A 23,308-nucleotide genomic window follows, 5' to 3' on the forward strand; every position below is an offset into this window, starting at 1 on the left:
AGAGTGTAGAAAGATGGTGGACTTTGAAGGCAGCTAGACCTGGTTGGAAACCAGAATCTACCACCACTTAGCTACACGAACTTGGGAAAGTGACCATTTTTCACAAGGTTCTTGAAAGGAGTAAATGAAGCTAGGTGTGCACACTGGATTGAGCATGAGATTTGGAGTCAGAAGACTTGGATGCAAGGGCCTCTATTTTTCCATCAAGAAAACAGGAGAATAATAATAATAAACAACTTACTGCACAGCATTGACTACAATTTTAAGTAACGTGTGTAGGTGAAAGATCTTTGTAAACTACAAAATGCTATATACAATGTTAGCTATTATTATGTCAAAAGAAAAAAAGCCATGTTTGCAGAGGCTCTGTTTCTCTGCCTGGTGCATAGTTGGTGATCCAGAAACTTCAGTGCCTTTCTAATGAGCATCACCTCTTGAGCCCCAGAGCAAGGCATAGCCCTGAGGGACCTTATTCCAGCTGACAGATAAGAGTGATCTGTAAGTGACACAGGCGTAGTTGTATGTTCCATCTTCCTCAGTATCGATTTGCTTATCAAAGATGTTATTTATAAGAAGCACAAAAATCAGTCCAAATTCTACAGGATTTATCACAGGTTCTGAATTAATGCGGGCCAAATTTATGAGGGTTCTGAGTCGTTTCTTCTTTTTCTTACTCTTCTGTTAGTGGGTAGGGTGGGGAGGAAGTGATGGAGTTACAAAAGGGTCCCAGCTCTCCCCAGGGCTGGTAACAAACCCTTCCACACACCTTTGACCTCCCCCTTCTTCTCCCCCTGATGAAGATGCATTTCTCCAGATAGTGGAGTTCAGTTTCTGGAGCTGTCACATGGCCTAGGAGATGGGCAGAAGCCTTAGTTCAGTTCTAATAATTCTGTTCTTTTTTTTCTTTTTTCTGAGTCGAAGCCTCACTCTGTTGCCCAGGCTGGAGTACAGTGGCGCCATCACGGCTCACTGCAACCTCCGCCTCCTGGTTTCAAGCGGTTCTCCTGCCTCAGCCTCCTAAGTAGCTGGGATTACAGATGCACGCCACCACACCTGGCTAATTTTTGTATTTTATTTTGGAATTTTTTGTATTTTTGTAGAGACCAGGTTTCACCATGTTGGTCAGGCTGGTCTCGAAAGCCTGACCTTGTGATCCACCCGCCTCGGCCTCCCAAAGTGCTGGGGTTATAGGCATGAACCACCGCACCCAGCCTAATAATTCTATTCTACAAAAGTAACGGTTGTGGCGACAGTATTTTATAGCAAGAATGCTCCTCCTGGAAAGCTGTGTGCCCTGAAGAAGGAGGTAACTTATTCCAGAAGGGAGGGTGTGAGGGAAACAGTGGCAAAATTCTCCTGTTCCTGATGCGCGAAGACACCACTTCTCAGAATGTGGTTCCCAAAACAGTGGCATTCGCATCGCCAGGGGACTTTGATAGAAGGGCAGACTCTTGAGCCCTATCCTGGGTCTTCTGAATCAGAAACTCTGGGAGTGGGACCCGGCACCTGTTTTAAGCTCTGCTGGCTATGCGGATGCATGCTCAGGTTTGAGATCTCGGGTAAGAGGGAGGGAAGTGGAGCTAGACTCCACTATTCGGAGGAAGAGAGCTGAAGCCCTGAATATAAATAGTGGGTAGAGCTGAGTGCCTAAGAGGTATTCACTGAAGCCACCTGAATAAACTGAGCTTCGGTTGCTCCTCCATTTACACTAAGGCAGTGGTTCTCATTTCTGGTGGCACATTAGAATCACTAGAGAGTGTTTTAAAAATATACCTGCCTAAGCCTGGACCCCAGCCAACTGAATCAGAATCTCTGGAGTTGAGTCTGAGGGTCTGCATTTAAAAAAAAAAAAAAAAATTTACTTTAAGTTTCAGGATACATGTGTAGAACATGCAGGTTTGTTACATAGGTATACATGTGCCATGGTGGTTGGCTGCACCTGTCAACCCATCGTCTGGGTTTTAAGCCCCATGTGCATTAGCTATTTGTCTTAATGCTCTCCTTCTCCTCGTCCCTCCACCCGATTCCAGCACGCATCCAGGTTTGCAATCTACTGATCCAGAGAGTGGCTTGTTAGGAAAATCGTGATTTGCATTGTCTTTGTATTTTTATAATTTTTTCCATTAGGCATTTATTTTACCTATTTATATGAGACAAATTACATATTCATATAGAAAAAAACACTTGGAAAATATAGAAAAGCTGAAAAGACAGAAGAAATAGCACTCGTGTTCCTACTATCCAAAGACATTTGTCTTTGTTGGTGTGCTTTTTTTCTATCTTTGTGTGTGTGTGTGTGTGTGTGTGTGCGCGCGCGCATGCGCATGCATGCACCGGTTTGAATTTTTACAGCACTGTGATTCTATTTAGTGAACCATTTCTGTCCATTTTTAAACTTCACATTATATCTGAAGTAGTTCTGTGCATTGTTATAGCTATACATACGATTTTTAATACACTCTTGTGGTAACATGAAAGAAATGGTTTTTCTCCATTTTCACATGTACATACTTTAGGAGGGCATTCAGGGAGGCCTTTCTTTCTTTACAATGCCTGTATTTCAAGCATACTGCAAAATCCCATTTTGAATGTCAGAAGTAGAACATTAACTTACGTCTCTTTGAATTTCTATCCACAATCCTAACCTGCCCTCCGTCTTTGCCTCCCCTCAAACCCACAGGTAGATATAGATATCTGCATTAGGTGGGCAGGGGATAATGTCTGCTGCAGAAAGTCAAGGAAGCGAAGCACATATATATTTTCTCAGTATTTTGTAACCACCATTCTATTTGTCAGCCTCAGCTGCTGTCGGATTTCTCTGAAGTCACAAGCTGTAGTCCCACAGGTTGTGATGTGATTCATAAACATTAGGAAGAAAAAAAACAAATGAATAATGGATGAAAGAGACAGAGGGAAGGTGAGATAAAGGAAAGAGCGTTGGGACAAATAGACTAAGGTTCTGGTGCACCTTGCGCTCAGCCAGAAATGCCAAAATCAAGCCACGTATCTCCTTTGCTCTCCTATACGTTCAATGTAATGTTCCCAGGACTTTGTTCTTTGTTGCACAGTTTTATATACGTGTATGTATATATATACTTATATATATATATTATATTATATGTTATAGATCAGATGTGAATTCTGTTGTAGGGATGTGTATCCCTGTCTTCCCCTGAGTATATATGTGTGTATATATACACTAATATATATACACATATATGTATATATAATTATATATGTATATGTATATATATTCAGCAATATATATAATTTTCATATATAATATATATTTTATATATATGTGTATATATATTCTTGACTGCCTCCACCTCTGACTTAGCTGCTGGTATGCATGCCGTCACTGTTGAGTGAGGTGCAGCTGCACTTGTCTTCCATGTTGGTGTCGTGGATGCGCCAGGTAATTCTGCCCCATCTTCTTGCAGGGCATTATGGGAAGGATGCTTACCGAAGTGGAGGACCTGATCTCCATAACTTCATCTCATCTGGATTTGTCACATTAGGAAGAGGACACACCAAGGGTACAGTGGAAACCATTTTTTACTAAAATACAGAGGTGGCCTAGGGAACCCCCATCTGAAATGAGAAGATGGTGTGGAGGCCAGAGGCTTGTCTGGGACAGGAATAAGCGGGGTGGTTCCATGGCAGCTTGTCCTGGTGACATGCGTGGCTTCTGACAGGAGTTACCAGGAGGTCACAGGTGTGACTTTAGAGGGCGATAGACTTCCAAGAGACACCCATCCCGCTCCACCCATGGCGGGGAGCAGGACGCAGATGCCGGCGGCTCCCTGTGGGAGGGGACCACGGGAGTGTGGTGGAAAACACTGTCAGTGGATGTAGCAGCATTTGCAATGTGTGTGTTCGCCTCTTGGCTATTATTCCTTTTCCTTTTGAAAGCTGCATTTTATAAACCGATGTCAACATTCTGTACTGTGGTATCTAAGCCGGTGTGCATGTGGAGAGTTTCAGCATCCTCAGTGTGTCTCCGTAAACACTGTGGGATGTGGACACAAAGGTAGAAGGTTATGCAAACCTTCAAGCCTCAAGATGAAAGCTAACCTAGAGTTTCTGCTGAGCTGCTTTACGACCTAGCTGACAGCTTGCAGAGCATCTGTGCGGGGGGCACGGACTCCTCCTCAATTCTGTCTTTTGTTTAAACAAGGTCCTACGAGTGTTGTGAGCATTCTGTCACATCAAGAGTCACTGGATCCCTAACTCCTTTGATTACCGTCCCAATACCTGTGTGCTGTTATAGATCAAATGTGAATTCTGTTGTAGGGATGGTGTATCCCTGTCTTCCCCTAAGATATGTGTCTTGTGTGAGTAAACAAGGAACTGTGCAATATTTTCTTACGTTCCATGCACCTACTTTTAAAATTCCTTATGTGATGTTTGTTCATCCTATAGAGAAAAAAAAATCTGTATCTGTGTATGTATTTTCTGTTGTGTCTATTTGTGTCTAAATAAAGTTTATTGAGGATACAGGTGGCATTTGTGGCTACTAAGAGTTGCAGAATCAAACTGGGACCAGCTATCTCCAGAGTGGGAAATGCACTTCACAGTTACTCACTAAAAGATACATTCTGGGCCATAGTCAACTCAAACCTGAGATTGCTGGTCCCCACATCATCCACTTTGTGATTATTACCTAGCACCGTGAAACAATTTACTCTCAAACTTAGCATTTTAAAACAGTAATAAACATCTCTTATCTCACAGGGTTCCTGTGGGTTGGGAACCTGAGTGCTTTGGGCTTGGAGTCTCATGAGGTTGCCATCACCACGTCAGGCAGGGCTGCCTTCTCTGAAGGCTTGACTAGGGCTGGAGGATCTGCCTCCAAGACGCTTCACTCACATGGTGTTGGATGTTGGCAAGAAGCTTCAGTTCCTCCCTGTGACATTCTCTCCCTGGGTAGCTGAGTGTCTTCACTGCATGGTGCCTGGATTTCCTCAGGGTGGGTAATCAGAGAAAGAGACAGAAGACACAGCGTCTTTGATGACCAATCCTATTGGTTGCACACCATTATTTTTGCAATATCCTATTCTGAGTGGGTGTGAACTACACTGAGGCATGAATATCAGGAGCCGAGGATTGTTGGGGGCCAATGTGGAGGCCAGCTGCCACAAGCCTACAAACCTCGGAGCAGAGGTGGAAATACGGATTTCCAAACAGAATACAGCAACTCTTATGGAGGTTTCTCCACTGCCGTGGTTGCTCACCCTTTCCCCTACCCCTTACCCTTATAGATGGTCCAACCCAAAACACCCAACACTTCAGCCAACAGAACTCTTTATACATATAATAAATATGATGGCTTTCGGTTCATGCATTCTTTCAACAGATATTTAATGAGGCCTGCTATGTGCTAAGCAATATTTAGAAGATATGGAGTTTACGGAGTTCCTTACAGAACTCACATTCCACTGGGGGAAACAGACAAAATAAATTATTGACAATAAGTACAAGGAGAAAAATTAAAGCAGGCAGCAGGGAGTGCAGTAGCAGGAAGCTGCTCTTGCCAGGGAAGGCCTCTCCAATGAGGTGGGAATTGGGGAAGTAGAAAGGAGGCCAGTCTGAGTACAGCGGGATAAAAGAGGACGAGAGTGGAAAGAGAGAGGATCCAAGCCATAGGGGAGGCAGATCATGCATTTATCCATTTGTAGATTTAAGGCTGCTTCCAAATGAACTGGACTCCATCATAGCCACATAAAGGTGATTCCCAGTCCCCATCTGTCCTTTCAGTCACTGCTGCTCGGGACATCCAGGAGACTGTCCCCTGCCCATGCCTGTGGGGCTATGCTGTGTCTGATGCTCCTTATCTCCCATCTTAACTTGTTCTGTGGCACCACCTTCCCCTCCTGTGCATGCATTGTTTGTTCTCCCCATTCACTATTTGTGCCGTATTTTTTCTCCCCATTCCCTTCTCTACCAAGGCTTCTGACACCTTCTCTTTCCAGGAATGTACCTTGTGTGTATTTCCCTATTTAGAGAACAGCTGAAGTTTCAAGAACAAAGAATCTGGGTTTGAGGGTGGTGGTGGGGGTAGTGGGTGCAGGCAGACTTTGGAAATGGAGATTCCCTTTTTTAGAGGGAGAGGGAGGGAGAGAGGGAGACAGGGTCTCACTCTGTTGCCCAGGCTGAAGTACAGTGGCACAATCATAGCTCACTATAAGCTCAAACTCCTGGGCTCTAGTGATCCTTCCATTTCAGCGTCTTGAGTAGGTCTACAGGTGCATGCTCCCATGCCCAGCTAATTTACTTTTAAAAAATTTTTTATAGAAACAGGGTCTCACTATGTTGCCCAGGCTGGTCTCAAACTCCTGGCTTCAAGTGATCCTCCCACCTTCCCCTCCCAAAGTGCTGAGTTTATGGGACTGAGTCACTACACCTGGTCTGAACTTCCCTTCTAATATCAGGGACTCTTTAGTCCTCTGGACAGCTTGGATCTCTGGTAAAGGGCAGAGAACCATCCTCTCTTCCTTCAGAGCAACTAAGTTCAACTCCAAGTGCTAGCTATAAGCAACTGGCCCCATGTAAATATCCCGTGGAAGGGAACAATTCAGAAACATATAATGTGGGGTCATTTTCATTTGTATGTGTTTAATTCTCTTTGTTTTCTTTCTCTATCCTTTGTTTCAACTTCAGTAGATCCTCTTCCTTTATGCCTTTCTCCCCCTTTATCCAACATTTTCCTTAGGCCTCCTGGTGGCATCTGGCCATTGCATTGCCCCATTTTGACTCTCAGGACTAAATGGGTAGCCAATACCTGCTTTACCATTGCCCTACTAACCTGGATCACTTAATTTAATGTGTATTTCTAATCAGACTCTGATTATCCAAGAGCCAAGCATGGATGGTCCTTGTTCTAAGTGAGGGTGGGAGTCTTCATTGGAATCTTAGTTGACATCAGTTCTGTCAGCCTTTTTGTTTGTTTGTTTGTTTTTGAGACGGAGTCTCACTCTGTCACCTAGGCTGGCGTGCAGTGCAGTGGCACAATTTTGACTCACTGCAACCTTCGTCTCCCGGGTCCAAGCAATTCTCCTGCCTCAGCCTCCCAAGTAGCTGGGACTACAGGCATGCGCCACCATGCCTGGCTAATTTTTGTATTTTTAGTAGAGACAGGGCTTCACCATGTTGGCCAGGCCGGTCTCGAACTCCTGACCTCAGGTGATCCGCCCGTCTCAGCCTCCCAAAGTGCTAGGATTACAGGCATGAGCCACCGCGCCCAGCCCTGTCAGCCTTTTTTTATAGGCTCTAGAGGCAGCTTGGAGACAGAAGCAACCTCTAGCATCAGTGGGGGCTCCTCCACTTCAAGGGCTTGGGGGTAAGAATGTGTATGGATCTCTCTGCTTGGTAACAAGATCCATAGTGCATGGGTAATTAAATACTCTCAAAGGAAGCCTACAATAAATGGGTATTCTTTTGTTAGTGGGACTGAGAATGTGAGACCTTATAAAACATAGAATTCTGCCTGTGGGGGCTCCATATCCCTCAAAGGCCTCTACTGTCTCTCACCTGTTGGTAGAGCCTTCATTTTTGTCCAGAAGGTTCTATAGTGATTGACCAATCCCCCAGGTTACATAGCACCGCCTTAGGCTCCCCAGGGACTAGAATTAGTTCTGACACCCTTTTTCAGGACTTCCTAAGTGAATGGCATGCTTATTCTTTTTCTTATAATTCTTACTTTTCCTCTGACTGTCTCCTTCTAAGTACCTACTTCTACATGTCTTCCTTTCCTTGGTTCCTTTCTTTGACCTCCTGTTCATTCATCGCTTATGATAAATAGAATCTAGGGCTAAGATGCTGATCTGAGCGACCGTGAATGTAGGCCAAATTCCCCTGAAATCTTTTCTTCGTTCATTAGACAATATCAACCAGCCCCCAACACTGGAACCGAGAACAGTCTTTAGCAAGGCAGAGAGTCCTCCAGGCTGCCACCATGAAAGCTCAGTGATGAACACTTCTATTTGTTGAGCACTTACTATGTACCAGGTCTTTACATACATACATACGTACGTACATACATACTGTGTGCCCATATCTTCACCTTTACAACCACCCTGTGGGAGAGCTCGTTACCTTCACTTCATAGGCAAAAAGTGAAACTCAGAGCAGTTGAGCAGCTTGCCTAAGTCAACGTCAAGCAGTCCGTCGTGTTTTGTTCCAAATCCAGGCCTGATTCTGAAGATGTGCTGCTGCTCACTGTGCTCTCCTGCCTCTCTAAGCTGGGGAGCAGCTGAGGTGGTAGATGGGCTGTGCTTCCTTGGGAACCACACGTAATGCTCAATAGAAGATGACTCTTCTTATTAGAGGCACACATTTTGCAAGACAGGAAGTCGTAAAAAAGATTGAACCAGGAGTTACAGCATGAACACTAGATTGGCGGGGACTGCTCTTCCGGACAGGAAGCTCAGTCCCCTCAGATCGATTTTCAGAATCTGTCTAAATGAATACACCTATGGAAACCCTCTTTGACTCTGGCAATTTGGTTAAAAACTCAGTCAGGCTGGCTGATGTTTGAGCCTGGTTGAAAAAGCCAGGGAATTCTTTCCAGAACCCCCACATGTCAATATTGTCAATTCCAGTGGTTTCCACTGGGATATCCCTGGCCACGCCAGGTCTGAGTAAGGGGTCCTTACAGTAGTGGTAGTGGCAGTGGCAGATGTGCTCACTGCAGCTGCAGAGTAAATGTGACATGTAAGTCCCCATGGAGGTGACGATGCGAGTTACTACCTGCCCTCCTCCTCTGGTATTTCTCACCATTCACCAGGTCCTTTCTGCCATGCTGGGAGCCAGATAGAGGACGGTGGGAGTTAGAGAGAGAGGAAGAAAGACCAAGGGAGAGAGAAAGAGAGACATTTTTGAAGCCTTTGGTAAAAGGAAGGAGCTACAGTGATCGCTCTGTTGTAGGAGCAATTGCCCATTTTTCCATTAATTCCTCCACTAAATCACATTTCCTGAGCACTGGCTGAATGCTAGACTCTGTCCTGGGCACTGAGGATACAGCAGACAAACTTACATGTCAGTCAGAGAAGACAGAAATAAATCAAGACGCAAGTAAATATATGAAGTAGGTCCAATGGAGTTAGGAGCTTTGGAGCAATTAAGGCAGGGAATGGAGGTGCAGGCAAGTGGGTGTATGTGATCATTTCTCAGTGAAATGGAAAGCAAACCATCAGCTGTAAGTGAGGGGTTAGGGTGACCGACCATCCCAGGTTGCCCAGGACTGTCCAGTTTTAGCACTGAAAATCCTGTGTCCTAGGAAAACAGTTTCTGGCAAATGAGGACAGTTGGTCACCCTAATGGTGTGGGAGAAAGCCCAGCCAGTCTGGCTTCAAAGCATTTTTCACAATGACCTGCAGAACCCAGGGTCCTTCTGCCCAGAGCTCGAACTGGCACAGCTCCAAGGCCCTAGGAAATATTGGAACTGCTCTGAGGTCACCTGGGAGATGGAGACAAGGCCAGAATGCAAGAAGCCGTTGGCCTGAAAGCACCTTTCCAGACCCCACAGAACAACCCTAAACAGATACTGTCATCCCATCCAGATAATGCTCTTGGGGACTGGGTTGGGTATGGCCATCCTGCTGCCCAGAGAGGCACTCCATGGGGTCTGAGGCGGAAAGTTCAGGGACTAAGTGCTAAAAAAGGGGTGAGTGCATAGGAGCAGGTGATGAGGTCAAGGCTGGAAAAGTGACCATCCTGAGGCCAATTTAGGAGTCTCACCAACAAGGGGAATCACAGAGGTGCTCGCTTGGCTGTGCAAGTGCACCGATCTGAGGAGGAGGAGGAGCTGTGGGGCTGGAGGAATTCTAGAGGCTAGGCTGATGGCACTTACTGTATCTGACTCTGAGAAGCACATGAAGCCAGGCCAGGCTTATAAAATTCAGAAAACGCAGAGATGTTAGTCAGTGATGATGGGGGTAAATAGTCTAACAGGGGTAAGAGAGCAGGACAAGGGGAAGCAAGGATAAGAGCCTTGGTCCCTGGAACTGGTGGAGGATGTGAGAGTAGAAGATTTTTGAGGAGTGTGACTTTGGGCAATAACGATGGCCAGGGACTAACCATTAACGTGGGAGGCTGAACAAAGCAGAGAAGTTAATCAAAGCTGAGGTCAGGGACCTCCTCCAGCTGCGTCAGGTTTTACATGGACTGTGGACATCCTACCCAGCACTACCTTCTGGGGCTGAGCTCGCTTTATCTCCTCAGCCCTTTCTGCAGCCCCATGGCTGATCTAATCCAGGGGCCATGCTCACCACTCGCACCAGCCCGTTTGTCTGGGTGCTGCCTGTGGTCTCACACGATACAAGATTTGAAATTAGGTCTTTTCTCCTAGGGAGAAAGGATGCATGTGTATGTGTGGGCCTCCGTAAAATCACAGGCTGCCACCCCCACACCAGGATTTGGGCAAGAACCCTAGACCAACAGTGGATTGTGGCAAGGAGACATCTGAGGCATTTGACTAATAGAACCCTGCCTTGATATTTTCACGATCCGGAGAGCCAGGGGAGTGAGTGGGTTTGAGTATACCAAGGTGTTTGAACGCTGGACTCTAGATAAAGCACAGCGCTCAGAAGGCGTCCAGTCTCCATGGCAACAGTGAGCTTTTTCAACCCTGAGAGGGAAGTACAGGCTTGCCTGGGAATGGCCTCTGTGAAGCCAGTACCACCTGGGAGCCGTCTTTCTTGTGTGGCTCTGTAGGTGAGGCGTGGACGGGGAGGAGTGGGAGCAGAGCAGAGCGGAACTCTCGGGTTCTGGGCTGAGGGCACCAAAGATCTCAGCTGACTATTGGTCATTTGGATCTGCACCTGTGGGACAGCACCCCTGTTTACTTCATGTCCGTTCACTTCTGATTAATGGCTGGATATGGAGAACCTGCCATTGACTTGGTGTGCTCAGCTCTATTCAATAGTGTTTCCTGTGACCCTGGATAGCACGCACAGGCTGTCCCTAAGTCTTACCCTTAGGAAAATATGGTGTGTCAGTGTGATTCCATATGTTGTTAGAATCGAGTCAACCTCACACCGTAGCTACTTGGTAAAAAATGATTGCATCAGGAGTAAAGATGGGCCTGTAGGAATGGTGAGTTTTATCCTCAACAGAACTACTGTTCAAACAAAAGTTTATGTGTGTGTGTGTGTGTGTGCATGTGTGTGTGTGTGTGTATATATATATGTATTTTTTTTTAAAGGTAAAAAAAAAAAACTTGAGAGTTCTCAGTTGGGTAGTTCTGTTTGCAATTTCAGTCATTTTGCCTAAGGGCAATGATTTTGCAAAACTCCATTTCCCATATGGGTTCTGTTAACAAGAATACCCACCACCCTCCAGAAAGCTGAAAGGATGCTGTGACTCCTTGGTATGGCCCAGGACTCCATCTCCAGCTGGATTCACAGCAATTAAGCCAGTCAGGTTGATATGAGGAGCAGTAGAGCACTAAGCACTCAAGCATGGAACAAGTTCCTGAGCCACCCAGAGTCCACCTCTAAGGTAGCACCACCACGTTTGCCCTCAGGGCACTCATTTGAAGCCATAGGCCTGGCCCCAAGGAAGTCAGTCTACAGGCTGACCCAGGGAATGGGCATCATTCTTCTTTAGCCCACCTCATTCTAAGAGAGTGCTCGGGTTGAAGTGGCACATGGACTGGTATCTCCATGGGGCGTCTAAGCTGTCACCCAACTCACACTACCTTGGCAAATGGTGTCACAGAGAAAAATTCCCACCCACCAGGCATATGTTGAGTCCTGGACCATCATATCCCTGTTTAATGCTTGTTTGTGGGCCTGCTACCATTGGCCCATGCAGGTGGCAGGCCAATCCACTGGGACAGTCTTCTGGGCTGGTGTAAGGAGAGGAGAGATAGTACCGGGCAAAGGAGGAGTGCTAGATAAACTGCAAGGCTGCTTGCTTGAGGAAGTTTCAGCTCTTACCTGTAGGGTACATGGATGCTTTCGTAAAAAGGAGAATAACTCAGGTATAGCTGGATCTCCCATGGCCCCCCATTGGGAGCAAGAGAATTTTGGACACTAGGGATCATAAATATGTCCCGTATTGCTCAGCGTTCACCAGCTTGTCTTTCTTTCTGTTAGGCAGAAGGGGAGGCTCACGGGAAGTCTGTTACAACCCTAATCTTGGTGCTTTCTTTACCATCTCTTTGGGAGAGGAGAGAGGATGGAGTTCTGTTTTCCCAGAGGCTGGCTTGCTCAGCCAGAGGTCTAGCAGCTCTGGGCTGCTGCTCTTCTTGTTTTCCAATCCGTCCCTGGTGCCAGATCTGAGCTTTCTCTTGCCATGACCCTTGGGCTAGTACAGTCTCTCTTCCTGGCATTGGTCTTGGCACTGACTGGTCATCCAAGTTGGGAATCTCCCCTTCCTGGGTGCCAGCCCTTGGCATTTGCTTCCCTCATTCTCTACTACTTGCTGCCAAGAGTCTCCCAGACCCTGAAAGCTAAGCTATGGGGCTAAGTCAAGCCCCAGGAAGGTGGTAGGAATGAATGGCTTCTCTATGCCAGCTGGGGCCTGTGGCCAGGAGAAAACAGCCTGTCAATCCACAGTGGCCAGGATTTCATGGTGGCCTAGAAGTGGGGCAGAAGACTGGTGTTCTCAGGGCATCACCGTTTGGAACGTAACTATATTATTCTGTGACTCTGCTTCTGTGCAGATTATAAACATGACAGAATAAACAAATTTCAGCCCCTCCTGCCTAGAATCATGGCCTCAGCCTCAGTCTTACTCCACTCCAAATAGTAATGTAAACTTTCTTCATTCGATGGTTGTTGGAAGAAGAAAACTATGAAGAGTGTCATGGAGTCAGACATGCTGGACTCCTGGCTCCAGCCTTGCTAGCTGTGTGACTTTGGCCCCTTTGACATTCATCTGTATAATAGAGTGACAGTACTACCGACTTATCAGGGCTGTTGTGGAGACTGTAGGGGAAACACCTGCACCAGAGCTCTGAGCACTCAAGCAGTGGTCGCCCTTCATGTTGTTGGAGCCTCAGAGTGCTGTAGAACCTTACCCCTCAAAGGATGATGCCAGGCCAGCCACTTGGCTTCCCCTGGGAGCCAGTGAAAAATGCAGACTCTCGGGCCCCACCCCAAACCTACTGAATCAGAATCGCCATTTTATTATCACAAAAACTCCAGGTAATTCATACACGCATTAAAATTTGAGAAGCACGGATAGAAAATTTTTAAAAAAATTTCAGTGAAGTCCCCTCAATGGCCTTTAAGATCACTTCTAAGATGCATGTGCCACACAGTCTTATTCCATAGCCTGCATGTTGGAAGGAAGTTGTCCCATAGCTGAGGAGGAAAATAATTTGAATAGCTCTAAGAGGGGGGATGCAGAGACCTCTTAAGATTCCAGTGACCTGCTCTAGATAGGGAACCAAAACCCGCCACAGAAACATGTACATTTGCCCATTCCAGTGAAACTCCAGGATCAGTTGAGCAAAGATGAATGAGACAGATTCTGCCTATGAGAAGCCAGGCAGTAAAACCCCTGCTGAGTAAATGCGAAGTGCCATGAAGTAGATCCCAAGAACAGTGGAACATATTATAAGAGAAAAATGTTGCCTGTGAATGGACGGGTGCTCAATGGCCTCCTATGGGAGACAGGGGTTGAGAGAATCACCTTGCAGGAAAAGAAAAAAGTGACAGGCCGAGAATAGGGCAGGACAGGTATTTCAGGTGGGGGAGCCTCCTAAACAAAGACATGATCATGGAAATGCAGGTGTGTGGGGCCATAAGTCACCTGTAGAGGGTACAGCAGGAAAGTGATGGGGCCATAAGTCAACTGTAGAGGGTTGGCAGGAAGGTGATGGGGTCGTAAGTCACCTGTAAAGGGTAATAAGAAAGGGATGGGGCTATAGGACACCTGTAGGCAGGTAGTGGAAAAGTGAAGGCACCGTAGGAGACCTGTAGGGGGCAGTAGGAAACAGAGCTAGAAAGGCGGGTTGGAGGCAGTGTCCTGAATCCTTCCAGGCACAAAAATGTGGGCTGAGTTAAACATTACAATTAATGACCACTGTCCATGCCCTCTTCCTCCTTCTTACACCTCTGCCTTTAAGAACAGAACAAAGAAGCGAAGCAACACACACAAAGCAGACCTCTGTGTGTGGCTGACTCCATGGACAGAGATGGACTACAAACTGATGTTCGACTCCCCTCACCTCTACTCTTCGCAGCACGAGTGTCCCCGTTTGCATGAATTGTGGTGCAGCTCAGACTGCAGAGCTGAAGGGAGTTGAGTGGGTTTATGGATTTCATGCTCCCCAGAGACTCAACCATGACCCCAATCATGGATAGTTTCACTGTTGCAGGCCTCAGTTTCCTCATGTAAATCAGAGCCTTGAAGATTGATAAGACCCTTTATTGTCTGACATGCTGGGATAGTTTCAAGATAAGATACTTCCTAAATGTAGGCCTACTGCATCGAATAAGGTGGGGAGATTTTCCCCCAGAGGATGTCTTTGAGTTTGAACACCCCATGTGTTCTCAGAGCAGTCTATTCTTCTGCCACTCTGAGTCTTGGACCATTCATATCCTTGTTGAAGGTACCAGTAATAAGATCCTCCCAATATGAATATGGGACTGAAGAGAAGTGGCTTTTTTCTAAGGTTAATAGCAGATTGTTCATAGTTCATACCTGAAGGCCCTTCCACAAGGAATTCATAAATTTGCAGTTTGGGTTCAGAGGGGCCAGAGCTCATAAAGTATTCATTCCTTGAATAGGATTGATGTCAGACTCTTGTTCTCTTCATCTGCTTCCCAGTGAATCTTTTTTTTTTCCTTCTGTCCTGGGGGAGTAACTCTGGGGAAATGTAATGGTTTTCTAGTTTTTCACTAAGAGCAGTTGAACGCCTGAGCCCTGAATCCATTCAACCGGAATAGATAGGGCCATGGCATAGTCATTCGCTGCTGTGCCAAAACTTGTGTTGAAATTTGACTCTCAGTGCTGCAGTGTTGGGAGATGAAGCCTAGTAGAAGGGTGTTGGCTCTTGGGGGAGGATTCCTCAGGAATAGATTATTGCTGTCCCACAGGGGTGAGTTCTTTCTCTCACAGAACTGCATTAATTTCCTGAGAGTGGGTTATTATAAAAATGAGTTTGCTTCCTAGATGCTCTCTTGCTTCCTCTGTTGCTACGTGATCTCCATACACGCCTAGATCTCGCTTTGCTTTGTCATGAGTAGAAGCATTGTGAGCCCCTCAGCAGATGTAGCTGCCCAGTCCTGAACTTTGCAGCCACCAGAATCGTGAGCCAAATAAACCTCATTTCTTTATAAATTACCCAGCCTCAGGTATTCTGATACAGCAACACAAATGGACTATGCCCAGCTTGGGGTGTAGCAGGTTAGAGAGAAGCTTATGCGTACACAGATGAAGACATGGTTCCCACAGTGAAAAACAAAGGAGAGCCAAAATGTAGACAAGTGGGCAATGAGGGAATGGAACCTCAAGCCAGGATCCACAAAGAAGGCCCTGCATGACTGGGGCTGAAGAAGGCAGGTTCTTTGGCCGCATCAGGTGGGAGTTAGGGTACCAATGGACCAATGAGTAGAATAAGTAGTGCCCTGTTTTATGTGAATTGAGAGGTTCTGGGGAAGGTTCTTGCTCTTGAGCATTTGCCCCTAAGCCCAAATTCTGCCCAATTTCTGTCATTGTAGCCTTTTCTTTAGATATGAGACATTCTTGGTCTTCAGGAGATCCCCTTTAAGAAGATATCTGAGCATTTATTGAGGTAGATCATTCTGTGTGATTGCTCAGTCATATATCAGGCCTTGGCCCTTTTCCCTCAACTTCCTCTTCCCCTGGTGTTCCCCACCTTGGTAAATGGCTCCACTAGCTATACAGTTGCTCAAGCAGCACTCTACACACTGCACACTATCCTTGACATCTTTCTCTCTCTCACTGCCTGCATCCAAGTCCGTTACCATTCTATTTCATTCTCTTGAACTTCCACATCATTTGCCCCCTTCTTAGCCAGGATCCTAGTCTGTGCCTCCTCTGCTTCCCATCCAGACAAGTTGCAAAGGCCTCCTCCATGGAGTTCCATTTCCACTGCCCACCCTCCACCCACATCCTGTCCTCTACTGAGCAGCCAGAGTGATCTAACTCATTCTACCTCATTTAACCAAATTTATTCCAATGTACCTTCCTAACCTAACGTATTCCAATGTAACCTTTCTAAAGCTCAGCTCTATTGTTATTACCTAGGTTCTAAAACCTCTAAGGCTTTATTGGAGCCAGAATCATATATATCATATATATATATATATACACATACACACATACACACACACACACACCCCCACCCTAACTCTTTGGAACAGTGCTTGCCCATCATAAAAATACTGAGCTCAAAACTCTGAAATCGCAAGATGCACGTACTCTTCTTTCATTCCTCTATTCTGTGGTAGAAAACATGACTCAGAATGAAAGCAAACAAGGCTTTACATCGTCTAGCCCTTGCTTAACACTCAGGCATCTTGCTCTGCTGCTGTCCTTCTTGCTCACTACACTCTAGCCAAAATTGGCTTCCTTTCTGCTTTTCCCTTTTTAGGGCCTTTGCACAGGCTCTTCCTTCTATCTAGAATGTTCTTCCACTTTGGTACTTATTGGACCAATATACTCATTGGTCAGGTCTCTGCCTAAATTTTCCTTTCTCTACTAAGTCTTCCTTGGCCCTCAAATGAAAATCATATCTTTCATAATATTTTCTTTATCATACTCTTCAAAATATCATTTTTAACTTGTATGCTGTCTTGCCTAATGTCTGTCTTTGCACCTATGTGAGCAAGGACCATATCTGGGGATGCTGACCACTGTGTTGCCTATGGCTAGCACAGTGCCTGGCACATAGTTGATGCCCAGTGGATATTCATTAAAGAATGAGTGGATGGTTGGATGGATAAATTGAAACAACTCTAACCTGGGAGTCAAGAGACCTGAGAATTTGCAGATAAATGTAGTCTTAGAAAATTGCTTCATCTTTCTGAGTCTGCACCTCTCTACCTGTAAATTTTCGACAAGATATTTTTCATTTCTAATATTCCAGGACTCCTGCATATGTGCTGAAATACAATGCATCTGTGCTAAGACAGCCCCTCCCACCTCTGTCAAAGTTGGTGCCCCTTTAATTGAATAATCTGTGTACCTTTTATGAACCTATTACCACTCAATCATATACATTTTTGAACATGAAATTCTGCATATTGCTTTTTTTTCCGCTTAATATTCCTTATAGATAATTTGATATCTACATCTACAGTTTTCGCTCAATTTTGCACCTCCCCCATGACTGCTTAATCATATATGCTATTATACCATCATTTATATAGCCAGTTTTAGGCCCATAACTTTTTTACTGACTTTATTTTTTAATGTTTTTATTTAGAAACAATTTAAGACATATGTAAAAGTTAGAATAATAGTGCAAATAATTCCTGTATACCCTTTGAATTTTCCAAATTTTAACATTTTAACACATTTGGTTTATCATTTTCTATCTCTTTGCCTCTCGTAGTCTCTGTCTCTCTGTCTCTTTTGTTATGTATAACGATATATACATATACACACATTATAAACATATACAGTTTTGTAACTGTATGTATATATTTCTTTATAATTGTTTCTCTGAAATATTTTTGAGAGTAAATTTCAGATATGGTGGCCCTTTATTTCTTTTTCTTTTTTCTTTTCTTTCTTTCTTTCTTTTTTTTTTTTTTGAGACAAAGTCTCACTCTGTTGCCCAGACTGGAGTACAGTGGCGTGATCTCAGCTCACTGCAAGCTCCGCCTCCTGGATTCACACAGTGGCCCTTTATTTCTAAGTACATATGTATTTTTTAAACTTAAGGACATTCTTTTACACAGCCACACTATGATTATCAAAATCAGAATATATTTCTTTATAATTGTTTTTCCGAAATATTTGAGAGTAAATTTCAGATATGGTGGCCCTTTATTTCTTTCTCTTTTTTCTTTTCTTTTTTTTTTTTTTTTTTTTTTTTTTTTTGAGACAAAGTCTCACTCTGTTGCCCAGACTGGAGTGCAGTGGCACGATCTTGGCTTACTGCAAGCTCCGCCTCCTGGATTCACATGGTGGCCCTTTATTTCTAAGTACATAAGTATTTTTTAAACTCAAGGACATTCTTTTACACAGCCCAGTAGGATTATCAAAATCAGAAAAATTATCATTGATACAATACCAGTACATAATCTAAAGTGTTTATTCCAATGGACCACTAGTGTAAAAAGAAAACTGTTTTTCCTGGTCCGGGATCACGTGTTGTTAGGTTTATTTCTAAGTAGCTGATCGTCGTTCCTGTCTGTAAATGAGGTTTTTCTACCACAGGCCCTCTCACTGTTTATGCTTGAATATATGAAGGCTATTGATTTCCTTGTGTTAATTTTATATTCTGCTACCTTACTGATTTCTTTTATTGCTTATTTTTATTATTGGCATCCTAGGTATGCTATCATATCATATGCAAATACAGGCAGTTTTACTTTTTTTTTTTTTTTTTTTTTTTTTGAGACAGTTTTTCTCTTGTTGCCCAGGCTGGAGTGCAGTGGCACAATCTCAGCTCACTGCAGCCTCCGCCTCCTGGGTTCAAGCGATTCTCCTGCCTCAGCCTCCCAAGTTGCTGGGATTACAGGTGCCCACCACCACACCCAGCTAATTTTTGTATTTTTAGTAGAGACAGGGTTTCACCATGTTGGCCACGCTGGTCTCAAACTCCTGATGTCAAGTGATCCGCCAGCCTCGGCCTCCCAAAGTGCTGGGATTACAGGCCTGAACCACCGTGCCCAACCAGTTTTACTTCTTTACAATTATGCTTCTCTGTTGTCTGATTGCATTGGATTGATGCCACTAGTAAAATGTTAAATAGTAGTGGAGATAAAGGGCCTCTTTGCTTTGTTTCTGATGTTAGTGGAAATCCCTCCACAGCATTCCCATTAAGATCATGTCTTTATGACTAAGGTAGATAGACAGAGATGCTAGATAAATTGATTCACAAGAATTCATGTTGAGAAATTATCCCTCAGTTCCTATTTTTTTGAGTTCTCTTATTAATCAAGAATGGGTATTGAATTTTGTCAAAAGCCTTTTCAGCATCTGTAGAGATCATCATAGACTTTTCCCTTAGATCTGTTTGTTTGTTGTGTCATGTAAATGGATTTCCTAATATTGACCTAATCTTGCAATCTTGGGATAAATCCCATGTTGTTTTATTTTCTTAATATAGCGTTGGATACTGTTTGCTAATATTTCATTTAGCATTTTGTGTCAATATTCATGAATGATACTGGTTGATAGTCTTCTTTCTTATACTGTCTTTATCCTGTTTAGTATCAATGTTATACTTGCTTTATTAAAATAATTAGAGTTGGTTCCAAGTCTTTGCTGTTGTGAATAGTGCTGCAGTAAACATACGTGTGTGCATGTGTCTTTAGGGTAGAATGATATATAATCCTTTGAGTATATATCCAGTAATGGGATTGCTGGGTCAAATGGAATTTCTGGTTCTAGATCCTTGAGGAATCGCCACACTGTCTTCCAGAACGGTTGAACTAATTTAGTCTCCCACCAACAATGTAAAAGCGTTCCTCAACAAACTAACACAGGAATAGAAAACCAAACACCACATGTTCTCACTCATAAGTGGGAGTTGAACAATGAGAACACATGGACACAGGGAAGGGAACATCACATACCAGGGCCTGTTGGGGGTTGGGGGGCAAGGGGAGGGAGAGCATTAGGACAAATACCTAATGCATGTGACATGCATTAACCTAGATGACGGGTTTATAGGTGCAGCAAACCACCATGGCACATGTATAACTATGTAACAAACCTGCACGTTCTGTACATGTATCTCAGAACTTAAAGTAAAATTAAAAAAAAAAAATTAGGAATTCCACTCCATTTTCAATGCTCTGGAACCATATATGCAACATAGTGGCTCTCTGGCTTTTGTAGGCTGGAAACAGGTCTCCTATGAAATCATCAGGGCCTAGAACTTCAGGGTAGGGTAGTTTATTAACTTAATTTTTTTTTACAAGCTATAGGTTTTTAGCTGTTTCATTTATATTTTAAAATGTTGACATTGAGGTAGATTTTCATGGGTTTCTTTTTTTCCTAGTAGTTACCTTTGTACTTCATTTTTAAATACTGCTTAGTTCCAAGTGCTTGTATTTAACTTTGTAAAAGTAGTTTATCAATTTTATTGGTATTTCTTAACTTACCCTTCCTGCCTACACAACAATCAATGTGATTATTTTACTTTTTTTCCTGCCCCCTTTCTCTTTCCAGTTTTTAGTTGCATTATTTCTACTTTGTCACATACAGCATCTGGGTGCTGAATGTCTACTCTCTTACCCGCGTGCGCGTGTGTGTGTTCACTACCTTTTAATTTTGTTTGTTCTCTGAAGTTTGCCCAGTCCTCTCTCGGCTGGAGTTTATCTTCCAACAGATTGCTCAAGAAGGGCTCGTGGGTGCATAATTCCCTAAGTTCTTGTGTCTTGAAACAGTTGTTTTACGTACTTGACACCTGAAGGCAATCTGCCTGGTTTTGAAATGCTAGGTTCACACCTTCTTTTCCTGGAAAATGCTGTCCCGTTGTTGCCTTGCTTTCTATGTTACTTTTTCTTTTCTTTTCTTTTCTTTTCTTTTTGTTTTTTGAGAAGTCGGATGACAGTTAGATTCTTCTGATCTTGTAAGTTATTTGATCTTTTTGTTTAAAAGGCTGGAGAATTTTTTGCTTTATCTTTGAAGTCTTCATTTTGCTAGGACATCAGAGTTGTTGATTCTTGAGTACATGTTCCAGGTACCTGGTAGGCTTTCTTGATAGGTACCTTAGTGTCATATCCAAGGGAGATTGGAGCCCCCGCTTAGGCATCTTGTACGTTAGTCCTCATTTTGTCTTTTTCTTTCATATCTTTCCTGAGTTCAATGAATTCTCTTTAAATTTTTTCTTTCTGCTGGTTGTTTTTACTTTTTGAATTTCTGTTTTAAGAGGTTTTTTTTTCTTAATAACTACAAATGTGTCCTTAAGGCTGTTTAATTCATTTCCAAGTATTGTGTTAGATTTTCTTCTGCTTTATGGTTAGTTTTGCGTAAGTTTGGGAGAAAACTGTTGTCAGTATAGGAGTTTGGATTTGGAGTCTTATTTTACATTTTTAACAGTAGATTAGTATATGTTTATTCATATTTTTATGCCTTTAAACATTTATAGCAGTATATACTATTCCTATTTTTAAAAAGGCATCCTTTTCTATTAGTACAAGAAGTACAATTTGATTAACGGATATGATGATGATGATGATGATGATGATGATGAAGTAGTTATGTGTCCTTTGATTTTTTGATCCTCTTTTGTCTTACAGGATGCCATTGCTCCCCACTTCTATGCCTCCTTTCCTCTTTAATGAACAATCTCCAAAGTGCTTCTTTCCCTATTTTATTTTCTTCTCATTCAGAAGACTGTGACTTTGAGTTGCATGTAATCAGTACTCTGACCTAGTAGGCTTTTCCAGTATTTTCATACTGAGGGTGAACTTACTCATTCTAACAGTAGGTGTTTTGTTGTTGTTGTTGTTGTTGTTGTTTTTTGGACAGACTCTCTCTCTGTTGCCAGGCTGGAGTGCAGTAGCACAATCTCGGCTCACTGCAACCTCTGTCTCCCAGGTTCAAGCAATTTTCCTGCCTCAGCCTCCCAAGTAGCTGGGACTACAGGTGCCCGCCACCACACCCAGCTAATTTTTGAATTTTTGGTAGATATGGGGTTTCATCATGTTGGTCAGGATGGTCTCAATCTCTTGACCTCGTGATCTACCCGCCTTGGCCTCCCAAAGTGCTGGGATTACAGGCATGAGCCACCGCACCCGGCCCCAGTAGTAGTTTTGATCATTCTTGGGCCTGCTGGTATTTTCCCTCTTCTGTCTTCTACCTAGGTTTTTTGTTTTTTGTTTTCCAGACTCTCTTGCTCATCACAAGGATTGTAGCAGGAGTGGAAAGATCACTTGCTGTATTTTTTTTTTCTTATTTTATTAAAAGTAATTTAAATCTGGGAGTTTTCTGTTTTCCAGTTATGCTGAGGACATAGCTAGGGATAACAGTGGTAATTACAGCCGGGGGTGTCTGATTATAATGCTTTGATTGTATTTTACAATAAAAAGATGGAGTAGGAGAAATGGAATGCCGCCCTGTTGAAGCTGCTCATATGAAATGAAATCTGCCTTGACTGGCTACAGTGTCTGGTCTTGTGTGTAGTGCTGTATTTATTCCCTGCGTTTGCTACCGACTGTGAGAAACCCTGACCAGTAATTGATTCCACTTACCAATATTGGATGTAGTACTCAATATTATGTCATTGACAAGTATGAAATTATTTGACCATCCATTCTCCATTTTTTAAGATTTTTGTTTGTTTGTTTGTTTTTTGAGACAGAGTCTTGCTCTGTCACCCAGGCTGGAGTGCAGTGGCACAATCTCAGCTCACTGCAACCTCCGTCTCCCAGGTTCAAACGATTCTCCTGCCTCAGCCTCCCAAGTAGCTGGGATTAGAGGTGCCCATTACCACGCCCAGCTAATTTTTGTATTTTTAGTAGAGACAGGGTTTCACTGTGTTACCCAGGCTGGTCTCGAACTCCTGACCTCAGGTGATCTGCCTGCTCGGCCTCCCAAACTGCTGGGATTACAGGCGTGAGGCACTGCACCCAGTCCATTCCCCATTTTTTTTAGAGTGGCAGATGCAGGAGGACAAGAATCAGAAAAACATTTATGGAAATGTTGAGCCATGCAGAAGGTGAGAGATTTTAGCAAATGATGATGTAACTCTCCAGGCAAAAAGCTAGATAAATTAAACTCCACTGTCAAAGGTCCCTGAGAAAAATTAAATCTCTATAACTAAGGGTTTTATTTTAGTCTTCATTCTCCTTGCTATTTTTTTTCTTCAGAATGTGATACTATACACTTCCCACTCTTGCTTGAAAGTCATTTCTCATGTTGCTAGATTACAGTTTCTTTTTTACTGTACCTTCTGTATCTCCTTTTCTACAGTTTCCTTCCATCACTCCAAATATGCACATTTTCCAAGCTCTTGTTAAACCTCTACTATTCTCTTTCTTAACTCTTTTGCTTAAAGAATGTACTTACATGCATGACTCTTGGGCATTTCTCTCAGCCCTGACCTTTTTGCTGAAATCCAATAATAAAGCTTATTAGCAGAGAAGTGGCACTGGGAGTGGGAAAGGGAGAGACCAACATTCATTTTCTGCCATCTCTGAAACCC

The 23,308-nt window shown here is 43.6% G+C and overlaps 1 protein-coding gene across 1 annotated transcript in view; it reads left to right on the forward strand.

The window, feature by feature from the left end:
• SHISA6 (shisa family member 6) overlaps positions 1-23,308 on the forward strand; it is a 325,290-nt gene that overhangs the window by 140,443 nt on the left and 161,539 nt on the right. Inside the window, 1 exon segment of the mRNA XM_003912357.5 lies at positions 3,444-3,539. Coding sequence (XP_003912406.4) covers positions 3,444-3,539 — 96 coding nt within the window.

Source organism: Papio anubis, chromosome 17 (assembly GCF_008728515.1).
Source record: "Papio anubis isolate 15944 chromosome 17, Panubis1.0, whole genome shotgun sequence".
Lineage (NCBI taxonomy): Eukaryota > Metazoa > Chordata > Mammalia > Primates > Cercopithecidae > Papio > Papio anubis.